Below are 16167 nucleotides of genomic sequence, written 5' to 3'. Positions count from 1 at the left end.
ATAATAAAGGTAGTAGATCAGCAAGTTATAAAGCTACTAGGAAGGTTAAAAGACAAAAGTAGTAAAATCATCTATATTCACAGTAAGTAGTTAAGGGATACACAAAACAAAAAGATGTAAAATACGATGTCAAAAACATTAAACATGCAGGGAGGAGTAAAAATGCAGAGATCTTTCTTAATGTAGGCATTTGTTGCTATGAACTTCCCTCTTAGAACTGCTCTTACTACATCCCATAAGTTTTGGTATGTTGTGTCTCCTTTTTCATTTGTTTCACAATCATTTTTTTTTCCTCTCTGATTTCTTCTTTCATGCGTTGGTTGTTCAGGAGAGTCTTGGTATCTTCTTTGGTGAAGTGTCTGTATCAGTCTTTTCTTCTTTTAAAAAATTGTTAAATGAACTTTTTTAGAACAGTTTTAGATTTACATAAAAATTGGGAAATTAGTACAGAGAATTTCTATAATCTCTACACAGTTTCCTCTGCAACTAATATCTACATTAGTATGGTACGTTTGTTACCATTAATGAATGAATCATTATTATGATTCACTATTATTAACTAAAGACCATACTTTATTCATATTTCCTTAGTTTTTATCTCTTTGGTTCATTTTAAAGAATTGAGTTGACTTGTTTTATAATTGAGTTTTAAGAGTTCTTTATATATCCTAACTACAAGTCTTTTGTCAGATACCTGCTTTGCAAATATCTCTTTTTTATTTCTGTAACAGTTTTTTTGAAGAGCAATGTTTAAAATTTTGATGAAGTCCAATCTGTTGTTTTTCTTCTTTTATAATTTATGCTTCTTGTGTCCTATTTAAGAATTCTTTGCTAAACCTAAAGGGTCACTAAGATTTGCTCTTAGGTTTTCGTATAGAAGTTGCATAGCTTGAGCTTTTATGTTTTGGTGAGTTCTTGTGCATGATATAAGGGGTCAGGGTTCATTATTGGAATATGTGCAGCACTATTTGTTGAGAAGATTATCCTTTCACTATTAAATTGCCCTGGTACCTTTGTTGAAAATCAATTGCCCAGATATGTGTGGATTTGTTGCTGGAATCTCTCTCTTGTTCCATTGATCTGTATGTCTGTCTTCATATTAATACATTGTCTTATTATACCTTTATAATAAATCCTGGGGCTTCCCTAGTGGCACAGTGGTTAAGAGTCCACCTGCCGATGCAGGGGACACGGGTTCGTGCCCCCGTCCGGGAAGATCCCACATGCCATGGAGTGGCTGGGCCCATGAGCCATGGCCGCTGAGCCTGTATGTCCGGAGCCTGTGCTCGCAACGGGAGAGGCCACAACAGTGAGAGGCCCGCGCACCGCAAAAAAAAAAAAAAAAAAAAAAAGAAATCCTGAAATCGTGTAATTTCTTTTAATTAGTCTTGACATTAGGGTTGTCCTTTCCATCCCTTCATTTGTAACTCCTTTGTATGTTCTTGTAGGCAACATATAGTTGTTTTTCTATTGTTTTAATCCAATCTGACAATTTGACTTTTTAATTAGGAGGCTTAGACCATTACCTTTAATATGATTATTAGTAATGGTTGGGTCTTATTCTATTAACTTGCTATATGTTCATGCTCTTTCTTCCTGTTTCTTATTTTTCTCCTTTTGAATATTTTTAACAATTTCATTTTATCTCTTTTACTGGATTATTATCTCCACTTCTTTTTATGGACATTTTATCATTTATCAGATACACCTTTAACTTATCATTGTCTACCTTCAAGCATTTTATGAATAATGTAAGAACCTTTCAGCAGTATACTTCTCTCCTCCCCTTTTTGTTGTTGTCACACATTTTATTTATTATACACAAACTCCACCCTACATTGTTACGTTTTTGCTTTGATGAGTTAATGAACTTCCTAAATTAAAAAAAAAAAAACCTTTGTATTACACTACACATAAAATTTACGCTAATTTTTGAAAGTGTACAGTTCACTAGTGTTACATACATTCATACTGTTGTGTATCCAAACTCCAGAACTCCTTGTTCATCTTGCAAAAACTGAAAACCTATGTCCATTAAAAAATAATTCCCCATCCCCCTCTCCCTGATCCCTGGCAACCACAATTCTACTTTCTATCTTTATGATTTTGACTACTCTAGGTACCTAATGTAAGTGGAATCATATACTATTTGTCTTTTTGTGACTGGCTTATTTCACTTAGCATAATGTTCTCAAGGTTCATCCATGTTGTAGCATGTATCAGAATTTCATTCCTTTTTAAGGCTGAATATTCCATTGTTTGTATGTAACAGGTTTTCTTTATTCATTCATTGGATAAAGCAACCTGGGTTGCTTCCACCTTTTGGCTATTGTGAATAACGCTGATATGAACCTGAGTGTACGGGTATCTCTTAAAGACTCTGCTTTCAATGATTTTGAATATTTGCCTAGATGCGGTATTGCTGGATCATATGGTAATTCTATTTTTAACTTGAGGAACCACCATACTGTTTTTCCATAGTGGCTGCACCATTTTACATCCATAGCAACAGTGCGCAAGGGTTCCAGTTTTTCCATATCCTTGCCAATTTGTTATTTTGTGTTGCTTTTTTTTAAATAGTCATCATCCTATGTTTATTAGGTGGTATCTCATTGTGGTTTTGATTTGAATCTCCCTAAATATTAGTGATGTTGACCACCTTTTCATGTGCTTGTTAGCCATTTGTATATCTTTTCTGGAGAATTATCCGTTCACATCCTTTGCCCATTTATTAATTGATTGTGTTTTTGTTATTTGTAGGAGTTATTTCTGTATTCTGGACATTAACTCTTTATCAGGTATATGATATGCAAATATTTTCTGTAGGTTTCTTTTTCACTCTGTTGATTGTATATCCTTTGATGTAATCCAATTTATCTATTTTTTTTCTTTTGTTTGCCTGTACTTTTGGTTTCATACCCAAGAATCCACAACCAAACCCAGTGTCATGATCATTTCCCCTACATTTTCTTCTAATAGTTTATAGTTTTAGGGTTTACATGTAGGTCTTTGACCAAATTTGAGTTAATTTTTGTATATGATATGAAGTAGGTATACAGCTTCATTGTTATGCATGGAGATATCTAGCTTCCCAGCTCAGTTTGTTAAAGAGGCCATCTTTTCCTAGTGAATGGTCTTGGCATCCTTGTCAAAAATCATTAGACTTTATATGCAAGGGTTTATTTAGGGGCTCTTTATTACATTGGTAAATATTTCTTTATGTCCATATTACACTATTTTGATTACCATAGATTTGTAATAAGTTTTGAAATTGGGGAGTGTGAGACCTTCAACTTGTGTTATTCATTAAAATTCTTTGGCTATTTGTGTTCCCTTGAGATTCCATATAAATATTAGCTAGCATGGATCTATTTCTGTAAAAATGCCATTGGGGTTTTGATAAAGATCATACTAAATCTGTAGATCTCCTTGGGTAGTATTGACATCTTCCAATCTATGACCACAGAATATCCTTCCATTCGTTTGTCTTTAAATACTTTCAGCAGTGTTTTGAAGTTTTCAGTGTAAAAGCATTTCACCTCCTTGGTTACTTTTATTCCTAAGTACTTTATTATTTTTGATGGTATTATATTTGTAATTGTTTTCTTAATTTTTTTTAGGAATGTTCATTAGTAGTATATAGAAACACAACTGGTTTTGTGTGTGTGTTGACTCTATATCATGCAACTTTGCCAAATTAATTTATTCGGATGGATAAATTGTGGAATCTTGTGGAATCTATAAGATTTTGTACATACAATGTCATCTGTGAACAGAGATAATCTTGCTTCTTTTTGATTTGGGTGCCTTTTATTTTTATTCCCTAGCCGCTCTGACCAGAACTTGCAGTACTGTGTTGGATAAAAGTGACAAAAGTGAACATCCTTGTCTTGTCTCTGATCCTAGAGGGAAAGCTTTCAGTCTTGTACCACTGAGTTTGATGTTAGCTGTGGGCTTGTCAATATATGGCTTTTATCATGTTGAAGTAGAATCCTTCTGTTCCTTGTTTTTTAAGTGTTTTTTATCATGAAAGTGTGTTGAATCTTGCCAAGGGTCCCAATGTGTCTCAGAGATGGTGTTGGACTGCTGGTGGGAGGGGCCAAGGTCTAGCGGTGGGGAGGCACCCAGTGCTGGTGGCTGGGCTGGGTCCTGCCATGGCAGGCTGTGGTGGTCCTGCGCTGGTGTCAGCCCACTGGTGGGTGGAGCTGGGTCCCAGGGTCTCTGGCTGCAAGGCCCTGGGGATCCTGGGGCTAGTGCCTCTGCTCTTGTGTGTGGGACAGGGTCCTGGGCCCTCTGGTGGGCAGGGCTGTGCTGTGTTCCAGGTGGCTGTGGGCTCAGGGGCTCTTAAGATAGCCCGCCTGCTGGTGGTGGATGGGGCTTTTTCCCCACCAAGCTAGTTGCTTGGCCTGAGGCTTCCCAGTACTGGTGCTGACAGGCTGGTGGGTGGAGCCATGTCCCATTGCTAGTAAGCTAGAGGAGGACTCTGAAGTGGTGCATCCCAGCATCAGTGTCCACGTGATAGAATGGGCGCCCACAAATGACTGCTGCCAATGCCTATGTCCTAAGGATGAACTTCAGTTGCCTCTAACCTCTTGGTGATTAGCAGGTGGGTCTGACCCAGGCTCCTTTCAAAAATTACTGCTTCTTTCCTGGGTCCTGCAGCTTTTGAGATTTTGTGTACACCCTTTAAGAGTGGAATATCTATTTCCCACAGCCCTCTGGGTCTCCTCTCCACTGGCCTTCAAAGCCAAACATTCTGGGGCTTGTCTTCCCAGTACAAGACCCACAGGCTGGGGAGCCCAATGTGGGGCTTAGACCCATTGCTCCTTAGGGAGAACCTCTGTAATTGTAATTAGCCTCCCGTTTGTGGGTTGCCCATCTGGGGTATGGGTCTTGACAATACTGCACCTCCACTCCTTCTACCTATCTTGTTGTGGTTCCTTTTTTATATCCTTGGTTGGAGAAGATCTTTTCTGTTAGATTCAGGCCTTTCTCATCAATAGTTGTTCTATAAATAGTTGTAATTTTGGTGTGCCCATGCGAGGAGTTGAGCCCAGGGTCTTACTCTGCCATCTTGGCAACCAAATCTAACCCACTGTCAATTATCTTTTAAAGAGAAGTTTTTAACGAAAAACTCTACTAGTATTTACCACGTGTTACTATTTCTGATACTTTTTTTTTAAATGTGTGTGTATGTAGATTCAGATTTCCTTCTGGTATCATTTCCCTTTTTGCATGAAAGACATCCTTTCACATTTTTTCCAAGTACCAGATGTTCTTGGAAAGTAGATGTTCCTCTACTTAATAGTTTCTACTTACTTGTCTTAGAGTTCACTGGTCCTTTTTCTCCATTGTCCAAATTGCTGCAGAGCTCATCCAATTAATTTTTACCAAGATTACAAACTCGGTCTTCCTTATCATGGGCAGTGGCTGAATTCTCTGCTCAGCTCTTTAGACCACAACTGTTACCTTTCATGGGTTCCTAGGAGTCTCACCCTGCACATGTTATTTAGGTGCCAAGGATTTGAGGGAACTGTGTATGCAGATTTTGAGGGCTTTCCCACCTGGAAATTTCTACCATCGTGGCAGCAATGCTGTCCAATTCCTTAGCCCAATAAGACTGATACTTTTTGCTTCAGGTCTGTCCCTGTGAACCAATGAACTGAAAAGTGCTCTCAGAAACCAGCTGAATGTGGATCTCAACCAGTATGTTTTCAAGGATCATAACCGTCTCCAGTTTCTGCTTACTACTGATTACTCATCTCTGCCTTCAAATATAAGCTACTTTGGCATTATTGGAATTAGAACTGAGTTGTTATTTTAAAAACGTTTTTTAAAATGCTAGAGGTGTGAGCATCATTAAAAGTTATCAGAGTTACAGTAATTTAGTAATGCAAAAACTAAAAATAGCTTTTATTGCTGATATTTTTTCCATTCAAATACTGCAAAGAAAAAGTGGGATTTTTTTTTCTTTTTGCAGGATATAGCAAATGAAGAACACAAAAAAATTGAAGTGTTAAAATCAGAAAACAAGAAGCTAGAAAGACAAAAAGGAGAATTAATGATAGGGTTCAAGAAACAATTAAAATTAATCGATGTTTTGAAAAGGCAGAAGGTGAGTTTATCCTAAAAAACAAAGTTAAAATAAATCGTAGATGTTATTTGGCTCTTTCTACTAAGATGTTTAGTATTTCTACTTTAGATATGTTTATTTTGATATGCTTAGTCACAAAATTTTATCTATACATCAATGCAAGTAAATTAGAAATGTAGAAATAGGACTACTAAATACAATATGGGTACTCCCTAACTAAAGAAGATACCATATGTAGAAATAACTTAGGGGATCCGTTTGCCTCCTGAAGAGTGAAAACTGATTACAAACCACTTCTGTTCACTACACGAGTTACCTAGTGGTAAGAGGATATGAATTCATGGCTTTGCCACTGTCCCTTTTTGCAAAGATTAGGTATTACAATATTAACGAGTTACCTAGTGGTAAGAGGATATGAATTCATGGCTTTGCCACTGTCCCGTTTTGCAAAGATTAGGTATTACAATATTAACGAGTTACCTAGTGGTAAGAGGATATGAATTCATGGCTTTGCCACTGTCCCTTTTTGCAAAGATTAGGTATTACAATATTATTGAATTGTTCTCTCAACAGGTTGGTACAATACCAGCAGTGAACGCAGGTTTTTAGAGGCTGACCATTTCAAATGTCACATTTATTGTAATTAGAATTACACATTCCTACAACAAAACTTAATTTGATAGCATATTATACACACACTTTTATAAATTTCCTGTTGTTCTGTGGTCTACTCTTAACACTAAATTAGACAATATTTGTTTTTAAACACAGATGCATATTGAAGCTGCCAAGATGTTGTCTTTCACTGAAGAGGAATTTATGAAGGCACTCGAATGGGGAAATAAGTGATCTACTTTTTAACCTATAGTGCCTGGTGGATATACCCTTTATTTAACTTAAGTTGTAATGGTTTGAATTATTTTTACTCTAAGAAATGAAGATACTTGATCAAAATAATTCCAAATTCCCTGTGTAGATCTGGGGATGTAAAATTGATATCTAATTATTACAAAATGGAAATATTTTATAAAATAAAGCAATAGGAATTTAACTTTTGATATATCTTTCTTATGACCATCTAGCCCTTTTTCAACTGCATTTGAATAGAAAATATTTTATGTTCTAGAGATGTAACTCTAGGTTGTAAATTCCCTGGCCAAATAAGGGAAGTAAAGTTCCAAGACACCAACATAGCTAGAAGTGGTATGAAGAGGTTAGTCTCCTGGGTTGTTGGATTTTATATATATATATTTCTCTATATGGAGTGTGGTGTAGAATTCAGATCTTCAAATTTAGTACAAAAACAATAGTTTGATTAAAAGCAATTAACTTTGCCATTAATTTTGCAGTGAAAAAATACTCAGTAATTTAATTTTTATCAAAAACTAATGTTTTCTTACAAATAATTGTTTATAAATGATGAAATAGAGATGTTTTAGAAAATCCAAAGACAATGGATTCCTACCCTCACCGAACTGTCAGAAGTTACACTGACATCTAGTGGTAACATACAAAAGAATCCAGGTTTACCAAACTTTGATGATATCACTTCTCTTCACTCCTTTTCTGATATGCTTTTCTAAACTCTTCACCAAGCATATCAATATCATCCTCTTTTTTGAATACTCCCTACAAGAAAAATATTTTGTGGGTTACTGTGAATGCCACAATAATTAACCAAACGTTCATTAACGCTAACAGATATACAGACATGAGGTTTGCAGTTATTTCCAAGATAACAAGATCTAATATATTTATGAAAAAAATTTTTCTGAAATTATTATATACAAAATATTCTTAGCCTGACCTGATTTCCTGATTTACCAGATCCTGTGTTAGAACTTGTCATAGGAATCTAGGCTCTTCTGCTTTATTACTACAAGTACTACTGCTTTGATGGGCTGAATAGGAATTAATTTAATCCATACTATACCCTCTACCCTTGTTTTGAAACAGCCCTATATAGTATGTATGATATGAGGGAGGTCAGGGTGAAGAGGTTGAGCTTTGCCAGCTTCATGCATGGGATTGGCTCTTGCCTCAGTTCTGTGTCTAATCAGCAAACATTCAGACCCCAGGTTGGGAAGCCTGATGTGGGGCTCAGAACCTTCACTCCAGTGGGTGGACTTCTGTAGTGTAAGTGTTCTCCAGTTTGTGAGTCACCCACCCAGCAGTTATGGGATTTGATTTTATTGTGACTGTGCCCCTCCTACCACCTCACTGTGGCTTCTCCTTTGTCTTTGGATGTGGGGTATCTTTTTTGGAGAGTTCCAGTGTCTTCCTGTTGATGACTGTTCAGCAGTTGTGATTCTGGTGCTCTCACAAGAGGGAGCGAGTGCACGTCCTTCTACTCCACCATCTTCAGTTTCCCTCTGAAATCTTAATACCATGTTTTTTTCCCCACTATTAGAGGTTATATGTTAAATGTCACTTACTTTAGGGAGATACCCTAGTAATTTTGTAGCATGTTCTTTGAGAAGTTTTAGTCTTTCTTCTTCAATAATTTCATTAATACATCCTTGCCTTCTTTGCTGCAACTGCCATTCCTCCAGTTCACGTTGCTGGAAATATAAATAAAATTTATTTTATTGTCACAAAACACATTAAGCTAAGAATGTGTCAGATAAATTTGTCTAATTTACTCTTGCAGTAAATTAGATAAAACTGATAGGTACTAGATAATATATATCTTTTACATTTTATATATATATATATGTATATATATATGTATATATTACAGTCACTATTTCTTTAAAGTTACAAGAAAAATCCCAGCTATGACTGGGATTTTAGGGAGGCAAGTACATATTTTCAGGACAAGTATTTTCATTACCAAGGAAAAAAGATTCAAAGAAATGATTTCCTAATTAATTCAACAAATATTTATTGCGTGCTTACCATACTCCAGGTACTGAAAGCAGCTTACAGTGTAAGATGAAAAAAAACGGTAGATAAAACAGAAGAGGGATATCTAAAAGGTAAGTACTGCCATATAAAGTTTTGTAAAGCCTGTATGAAGCACAAGAGTTCCAACAGGCAAGAGTTCTGATAGAGGCCCTTTCCTGGTGGCACAGTGGTTAAGAATCTGCCTGCCAATGCAGGGGACATGGGTTTGAGCTCTGGTCTGGGAGGATCCCACATGCCGTGGAGCAACTAAGCCCCTGCGCCACAACTACTGAGCCTGCACCCTAGAGCCCATGAGCCGCAACTACTGAAGCCTGCGTGCCTAGAGCCCTGCTCTGCAGCAAGAGGAGCCACCGCAGTGAGAAGCCAGCACACCACAACAAAGAATGGCCCCCGTGTGCCACAGCAAAGACCCAACACAGCCAAAAATAAATAAACAAACAAACGTCTGATAGACAACCACACCAAACTTCTGTGCCGTATAAATATGGAAGAGCTGACTAGCTTTAACACGTTTTAGGGCTTAAAAGAACTCTTATGGAAATATATCCAAAGAGTCCTATTGGATAGCGAAGGATACTAAAGGCAGACCACTGAAAAAACATTGATGAATTTCTGCCAAGAATTACTTTAAAGTAGTATTAATGCTAAACTTTTCTTTGAAATAACTAAAGTCATGTAAACCAGAAAGCAGGATATCTGTCTTTTTTGCTACAGTGAGAGGCAAGCTTCAATATAACCTCTTTAAAGTTACTGAATGAAAATACAGAAGAATGCTAGGACACAGCCATATCCAATGCCAGTTAAACCTGGAATTGCTTCTCCTGAGAATATTTTGTCTACTATCATGTCAGATTCATTTGTATTACAGAATTAGAAGTATCACTGACAGCTAATCGAGAAAAGACTTACACTTTCACCCATGTTGCTACTGAATCAAAGGGTTGAGTTGCTCTTAATTATTTTATCTCTAAGATGAAACAGGGTAATAGAATCTACCATAGAATCACTATACCTGATTTTTTTTTAGAACACATTTCTAACACTCCTTTAGGGTCAAATGTGGTCACAACAGGACTAGGATTTTGCCAATGGAATATAAGCAAAAGTGTCAGATGGCAGTTTACAGGAATCAATCTTATATCCTTTGTCCCTTCTGCACTTCTTCCATCTGCTGCTTGAAACATGGATATGAAGGTTGAAGATCTAATTTAAACCATGAAGATGATGGCTATAGCCTACAGAAGCCATAACGAAAAGCTAGAAGGAGCCTGGGTTCCTGAAGACTATGAATAAAGTCTCAATTTCTAGACTTTCATGTGAGGGAATGGTAAACTATCTACTAAGCCACTGTTAATTTGAGACTACTTGTAGCCAAGCATGATCCTAACTGATCTATTCCTTATAATAGGGAGGTGCAAGAAGTTCTATAATGTTATGAGAAAAATTCACTCATTAGATTTTTGTCCAGTGATGTATATGGGCTCTAATTTGGGTGTAATACAGGATCTCCCTTCTTAGGATGTGGTAGACCACATTAACTGTTCATCCTAAAAAACATTTTTATAGTTAATTAGGGTAAATATTTTAGAAAGGTATGAAACCAATTTGTTCATGAGGACAAAAAAAAAAAAAACCAGAGCCTTATATGATTGTGTAATAGAATGGATTCATGATTCTATGATCATGAAAATTCATCCTTGCCCTTGGACCAGAATAGAAATGCGACCCAATCTGATATTGAAATTAAGCCCACAGCTTCATATTGGGAACGTTTACAATTAAAAAAAAATTAAGATATAAATATTTTGTAAAAGTATGCTTTAGGTAATATTTTCAGATTTCTTCCATTTATAGCTGTCTTGCTAACTTTTCCAATAGCTTTCAGATTAGCTCTGTAAGCCATGAGATAGTAGGACAGTCACAGTCACTGATTCTACCTCTTTCTATACAAGGAGTATTCAAAGCTTTCTGGTCAATTTCAAAAGGCTTTTAATTTTCAGTCTCCGTGATCACTTTGCTCTGACCAGGCAAAATGTTAGGTGCTTTATAGGTAATTATCTCCCTTAAAGGTTACAGTAGATCATGGTTGGTTTATATCAAAGCTACAGAATTGAAGTTTTATCCAGTAGGAATCCACTTAAGCAGGAGGAGGACATAATGAGATTTTTTTATACCTTGCTAACTGGTAGCAGATGCCACAAGGAGACCAATTATAAGTCAATTTCAGTAGTCCACAGAATGATACTGAATGTCTAAATTGTTATGAAGAAGAGAAACTGAATTTAAGAGGTGAAATCAATAGGACTGTTGAGGTGGAATCAATAGGATTTGGTGGCTGACTAAAAATTATTACGTAAGAAATAGGAAGAGTCCAGGAATGATTCCAAGGTGATAGCATATTCACTCAGTCACCCAAGCCTGTCTTTAACCAAGATTCAGGCTACAGAAATTGGAGGTTTGTCCGTTACATTCACTTTTGGAAACCTAAATTCTAAGGCACCCACAAGATTTCGAACTGTGTCCTTTAGGCATCTGGAAATATGACAAAAGAACTACGGTGTAAGGGGACTTTCCTGGTGGTCCAGTGGTTAAGAATCCGCCTTCCAATGCTGGGGACGTGGGTTTGATCCCTGGTCAGGGAACTAAGATCCCACATGCTGCAGGGCAACTAAGCCCATGGGCCACAACTAGAGAGAAGCCTGCACTCCACAACTAGAGAGAAGCCCAGGCGCCGCAACAAAGAGCCTGCACGCCACAACAAAAGATCCCACGTGCCGCAACTAAGACCTGATGCAGCCAAAATAAGTAAATAAATAAATAAATTTTTAAAAAAGAGTTGATTAAGTATAGAGGAAAGCCAAAAATTGAACCCCAAGTCTCTCAACACATCATTGCAGCAGTCAAAAGAGCTGATCTCTCTTGGTTTTCTATGACTTCCAGATTCTTTTATCTTTCTGACCATTTCTTGGTCTTGGCAATTTTTTCTACTACTTCCACCTCCTAACTAGAATGTTCTCCAAGTCTCAGTCACTGGCCCTCTGATTGTTTCTCATTATAATATATTATTTGGAAGAATCATCTTAGTTTGAAACTCTCTGTGCTACTTAATGACAGAAGTGCTTGTCTAAGAATACTTGACCTAAGTTTTCTTCTGTTCAACTGCCTTCAGGATTTTTCAACTTGCGTTTCTATTTCAAACTCAGTATGACTAAAAATGAAGTCATTATATCTTTTTGCTCCAATTCAAAACAACAGCACTTGTATTCCTTGAGTTTCTCATGTTTGAAACTTTGAGAGTTATTTTGACTCCTTCCTCCACTCTACCTTATATGGTCCAAAATAATCATACACGTCTCATCTATTCTTCCTTTAAAAATATTTAAACTCTACCCTTTCTCTCTCCTTCCACTGCTCTGTTAACCTATTCCAGGTCATCTCTTCACTCTTAAATTACTACTTTCTCCTCTTGTTAAACACCATATTATGATAACCAGTTTCTACTGTATCATGTCCAGACTCCTCTGCCTGTTATTCAGGTTTCTCCATTTGGTAATTCCATATGCTGCCAACTTGGAATAGCCTTCCTCTGTCTTCTTTTATTCATTTTGTATGTATTTCCAGATAAGTCCACATAGTTCTGTCGTAAAGGTATTGCACACTAGTAAATCCCACACTACCACATTCTACAAATGTTTACATTGTACATTTAAGAACTATATTCTTAATATAGTGCTGTATATAGTCGAGTCTTTTGGGTATCTAGACCTTATTTTCTTTTGCTAGATTAGAAGCTACCAGAATGAGCTTTTGTTTTGATTCCCTCACCAACACTCAGCAGAATGCCTAGCAGATCAGTATCTGTTGATTATAAGAATATCTTGAGATTTCTTTTTGTCTACCCACGCAGGAAAGATCAGCATTATGATATTAATAATCCCAGCTCTGCCGCTTACTTGCTGTGAAACCTTGGGCAATACATATAATCTCTATGCCTCAGTTTCCACATCTTTAAAATGGGGGTAGTAATAGTACCTAATTCACAGGGTTGAAAGTTAAAAGTTATTACTTTGCTTGTAATGAGTATAGAATAGTGAATGACATATGAAAATGCTCAGTAAATGTTAGTTATTATTACTACCACTTCTATTACTACTCAAAAATACTTGCCATATGCCTAATCTGTACTTTTCACATTTAGAGTTCTTTATCTTTTCAAAACACTTACACATTTTCTTATTTGGTTCTTAAAGTATTATTTCAGTTTTACGGATGAAACACAAATAGACAAATCAATGTGTCCAAAGTCACAAACCTAGTTTCCTCACCAATTCTTAAATCCACATTTCCAACTAAGAAATCTTCCCCTGGGCCTCAAAATCAATGTGGACAAAATGGAATTATATACTCCCTCAAAATCTGTTTTTCTTTGTACATACACTTTCTGTAGCACATCAACACTCACTGAAGATGGAAGTACATAATAGCGTTATTTATTAGTAGTAGCCTAATTCTTCTTTCAACTCTCCAGAACTAATTGGTCACCAAGCCCCATCAACTCTATGTTCCTGACATCTCACAGATGGATCCCTTCTCTGTTCACATGGGTTTTCATCACCTATCACTGCGATAACTATAATAACTTCCTTACTGATCTTCCTGTCTCTGGTCTTACTCCCCTCACATCTGTCCTCAACACTGCTACCTGAGTCATCTTTCCAAGTGCAGATCTTATCATGTAGCTTTCTTAATTCTTCAGTGGGTCCCCCTGGATAAAGTCCACCATTAAAATAGCAGCCAGGGCATTCATGATCTGTCTCCTCTCTGCCATACCAAGATGTCCATGTATGTATAATTATCATCACATGCACTTGATATATCTTTATAATCATTGTTTTTAATGTATTTTTCTTAACACCAAAAACTCATAAATGATATGGACTTAGTCATATTTATCTTTGTGTTCTCAACACCAACCAATGTCTAACACACAGAAAGCATCAATACATATTTTCTAGATTCATTGATTAACAAGTGGTCAGAAAATTTATATATCATATGATTAGTAAATGGATATCTAACATCTGGCACATAAATGGTTCTCAGTTAAATGTTTAGTGGATAAATAAATTAGCTGGTTGTTATTCAATGATAATTACCAGAAAAAAACCCAAAATACTTTTCCTTACTTTTTCTGCAAGGAACTGGTTGCGACGCTCTTCAATAAGTTTTTCCACAGCCCTCTTGTGTTCTAGTTGCTTCATTCTTTGCTTCTGAGCATTCATTAATTCTATTCGATCATCCTCAGCAAATTTCGCCAGCATAGCTTTTCTAAAGATCTCCTCTTCCTCTTTTGCAGCCTGAAGTACTAGTTCCTTCAAGGCCATTTGTTCCATAAAATTTTGCTTCAACTCCTTTTGCTTTCTCGATTTCTCTTCTGCTTCTTCCTAAATCACAATACATATAAAAGTTAATTCAGTAACTATGTCTTTACAGCAGATTTATAAAGATAGGGTAGGACAGAGTTTGATTAAGCTTAGTGTTACAATATGAAATAAAATTGAAAAATTAAGGCTTTTCAAGGTAACACTTGCCCCATCCTTTAAAAACTAATAGTTACACAAAGTACATGTTACCCTTGGATTGCCTATTACTTATTTTAATTAATATATATTTACCACCTTGTTTCTGTAGTCAGAATTAATGCATTAACTTTGAAAAGAGCTGATATAAAAAATTTTTGCATATCTCAGTTTATTAAATCTGTCATCTGTATAATTTGTACCAACTATGAATCATTCTAGAAACTTGTGTTCAAATCGTTGATAAATATTTTTCAGAACAATAATCTACCAATAACAATCAGAGTATTTCAGGGAAATTCAAATTTACTTGAAGCAGTTAAAGTCCTTTCCTACAAGGTTTAATTTCCCCAACATTTTATTATGAAAAATTTCAAAAAATACAAAGAATTTTACAGTCATCACCCATTTTTGCTGTATCATCTATCCAATTAGGACCGATGTAAATTTTAAATCATTTGCTAATCTAACAAACTTTGTTCAATTCTAATACAAGCTCCAGGTAGGCCAGAATCTTCAAAGCATTCAAAATATTGCCTTAACAACACCCAGATGGCCAAGGTTCTTACCTACAGATAAAACAAACTACAAGGGATTTACTATAGGCCATCAGGTGGCATACAGAACTTCCAGGAAGGCCAGGGAACCAAGCTGCCCTCACACTGCTCAAGTCCTATTATGGTAACTCTGACTGCTATCTCATTTTGCTCACTTCCGTCTTCACACCTTGAAGTGGGGGTGATGACTGTTGGAGGTAACATAGTTCATATGAAGAATTCTAGCTAAAAGAAGAGAAATATCGTTTTAACTTTATAGTCTTTATAATAAAGACAAATGAATTTAAAATGAGGTAGGATGTGGTAGGAGTAGGAGTGGGTTTTAAGAGAGTCAATCTGCAGTATCAGTTACAGCAACTTTGTTCATTATATTGACCATTCAGCCTCTTTTTCGTCATTTATCCCTATCGAATCCTCTTTTCAAATCCTACCTCCATAGTCTTCTCTAGTCACTCTAACTCAAACTTCTCTCTTTGTGAGCTCTTATACCATTTAATAGTCCATCATTTAATTTTATTCCATATATACATGCCTCATCTCCTCACTAAAAATAAATTCATAGATGGCATATCTTATATTCCTTTGGGATGCTGGGCACGTAGTGATTTTGTAATATATAGTTTGTGTTTATTTGCCATATATTTCATAGAAGTCAAAGACTCACTGAAGGCAGAGATGCTGTGTCAGTTAGCTTTGAATTCCTCCAGAGCTTATCATAGTACTTTACACAGAGAAATTCAGTACATATTGAACTAAATGAACTGTTGACATGCCTGGCAACCATCTCCCACACAAATTTTAGTTTAATCCAATGGTGAAGACATCTGGCTAAAGAACAGGGAAGAGTTTGGCAAAACAACACACCATTTACTATGTTTTTCCAACCAGAAAAGTATTCATGTACTCTGATGTGTCTGGATCAGGATTATGTAGTTACATAATATGAACTGTATAATTTTCCATCCTTTTCTGTGTTCTAAAACCCATTATGTGGTTTGAGGAACAGCTGTTCACTGAAGGTTTGAAGTAA

At 36.3% G+C, this 16167-nt stretch overlaps 2 protein-coding genes across 5 annotated transcripts in view; one reads left to right on the top strand and one right to left on the bottom strand.

Moving 5' to 3' along the window:
* Positions 1–7147, top strand: part of TEX9 (testis expressed 9) — a 236167-nt gene extending 229020 nt beyond the window's left edge. For 2 of the 3 annotated variants that reach the window (XM_032621328.1, XM_032621331.1), the window contains 2 exons: positions 5981–6115; positions 6866–7143. In XM_032621328.1, the coding sequence (XP_032477219.1) occupies positions 5981–6115; positions 6866–6943 (213 nt within the window). In that variant the 3' untranslated portion in view covers positions 6944–7143. Of the gene's footprint in view, positions 1–5980; positions 6116–6865 lie in introns of all 3 variants that reach the window. The other variant, XM_032621329.1, reaches the window with a different exon arrangement.
* MNS1 (meiosis specific nuclear structural 1) overlaps positions 6112–16167 on the bottom strand; it is an 87459-nt gene continuing 77403 nt past the window's right edge. For both annotated transcript variants that reach the window (XM_032621327.1, XM_032621326.1), the window contains 3 exons: positions 14188–14445; positions 8530–8655; positions 6112–7723 (listed from right to left, as the gene is read on the bottom strand). In XM_032621327.1, the coding sequence (XP_032477218.1) occupies positions 7640–7723; positions 8530–8655; positions 14188–14445 (468 nt within the window). In that variant the 3' untranslated portion in view covers positions 6112–7639. The remainder of the gene's footprint in view (positions 7724–8529; positions 8656–14187; positions 14446–16167) is intronic.

This window comes from Phocoena sinus, chromosome 2, assembly GCF_008692025.1.
Source record: "Phocoena sinus isolate mPhoSin1 chromosome 2, mPhoSin1.pri, whole genome shotgun sequence".
Classification (NCBI taxonomy): Eukaryota; Metazoa; Chordata; class Mammalia; order Artiodactyla; family Phocoenidae; genus Phocoena; species Phocoena sinus.
The sequence above is the reverse complement of the archived record's forward strand: the minus strand, read 5'-3'. Positions and strand labels throughout refer to the sequence as shown.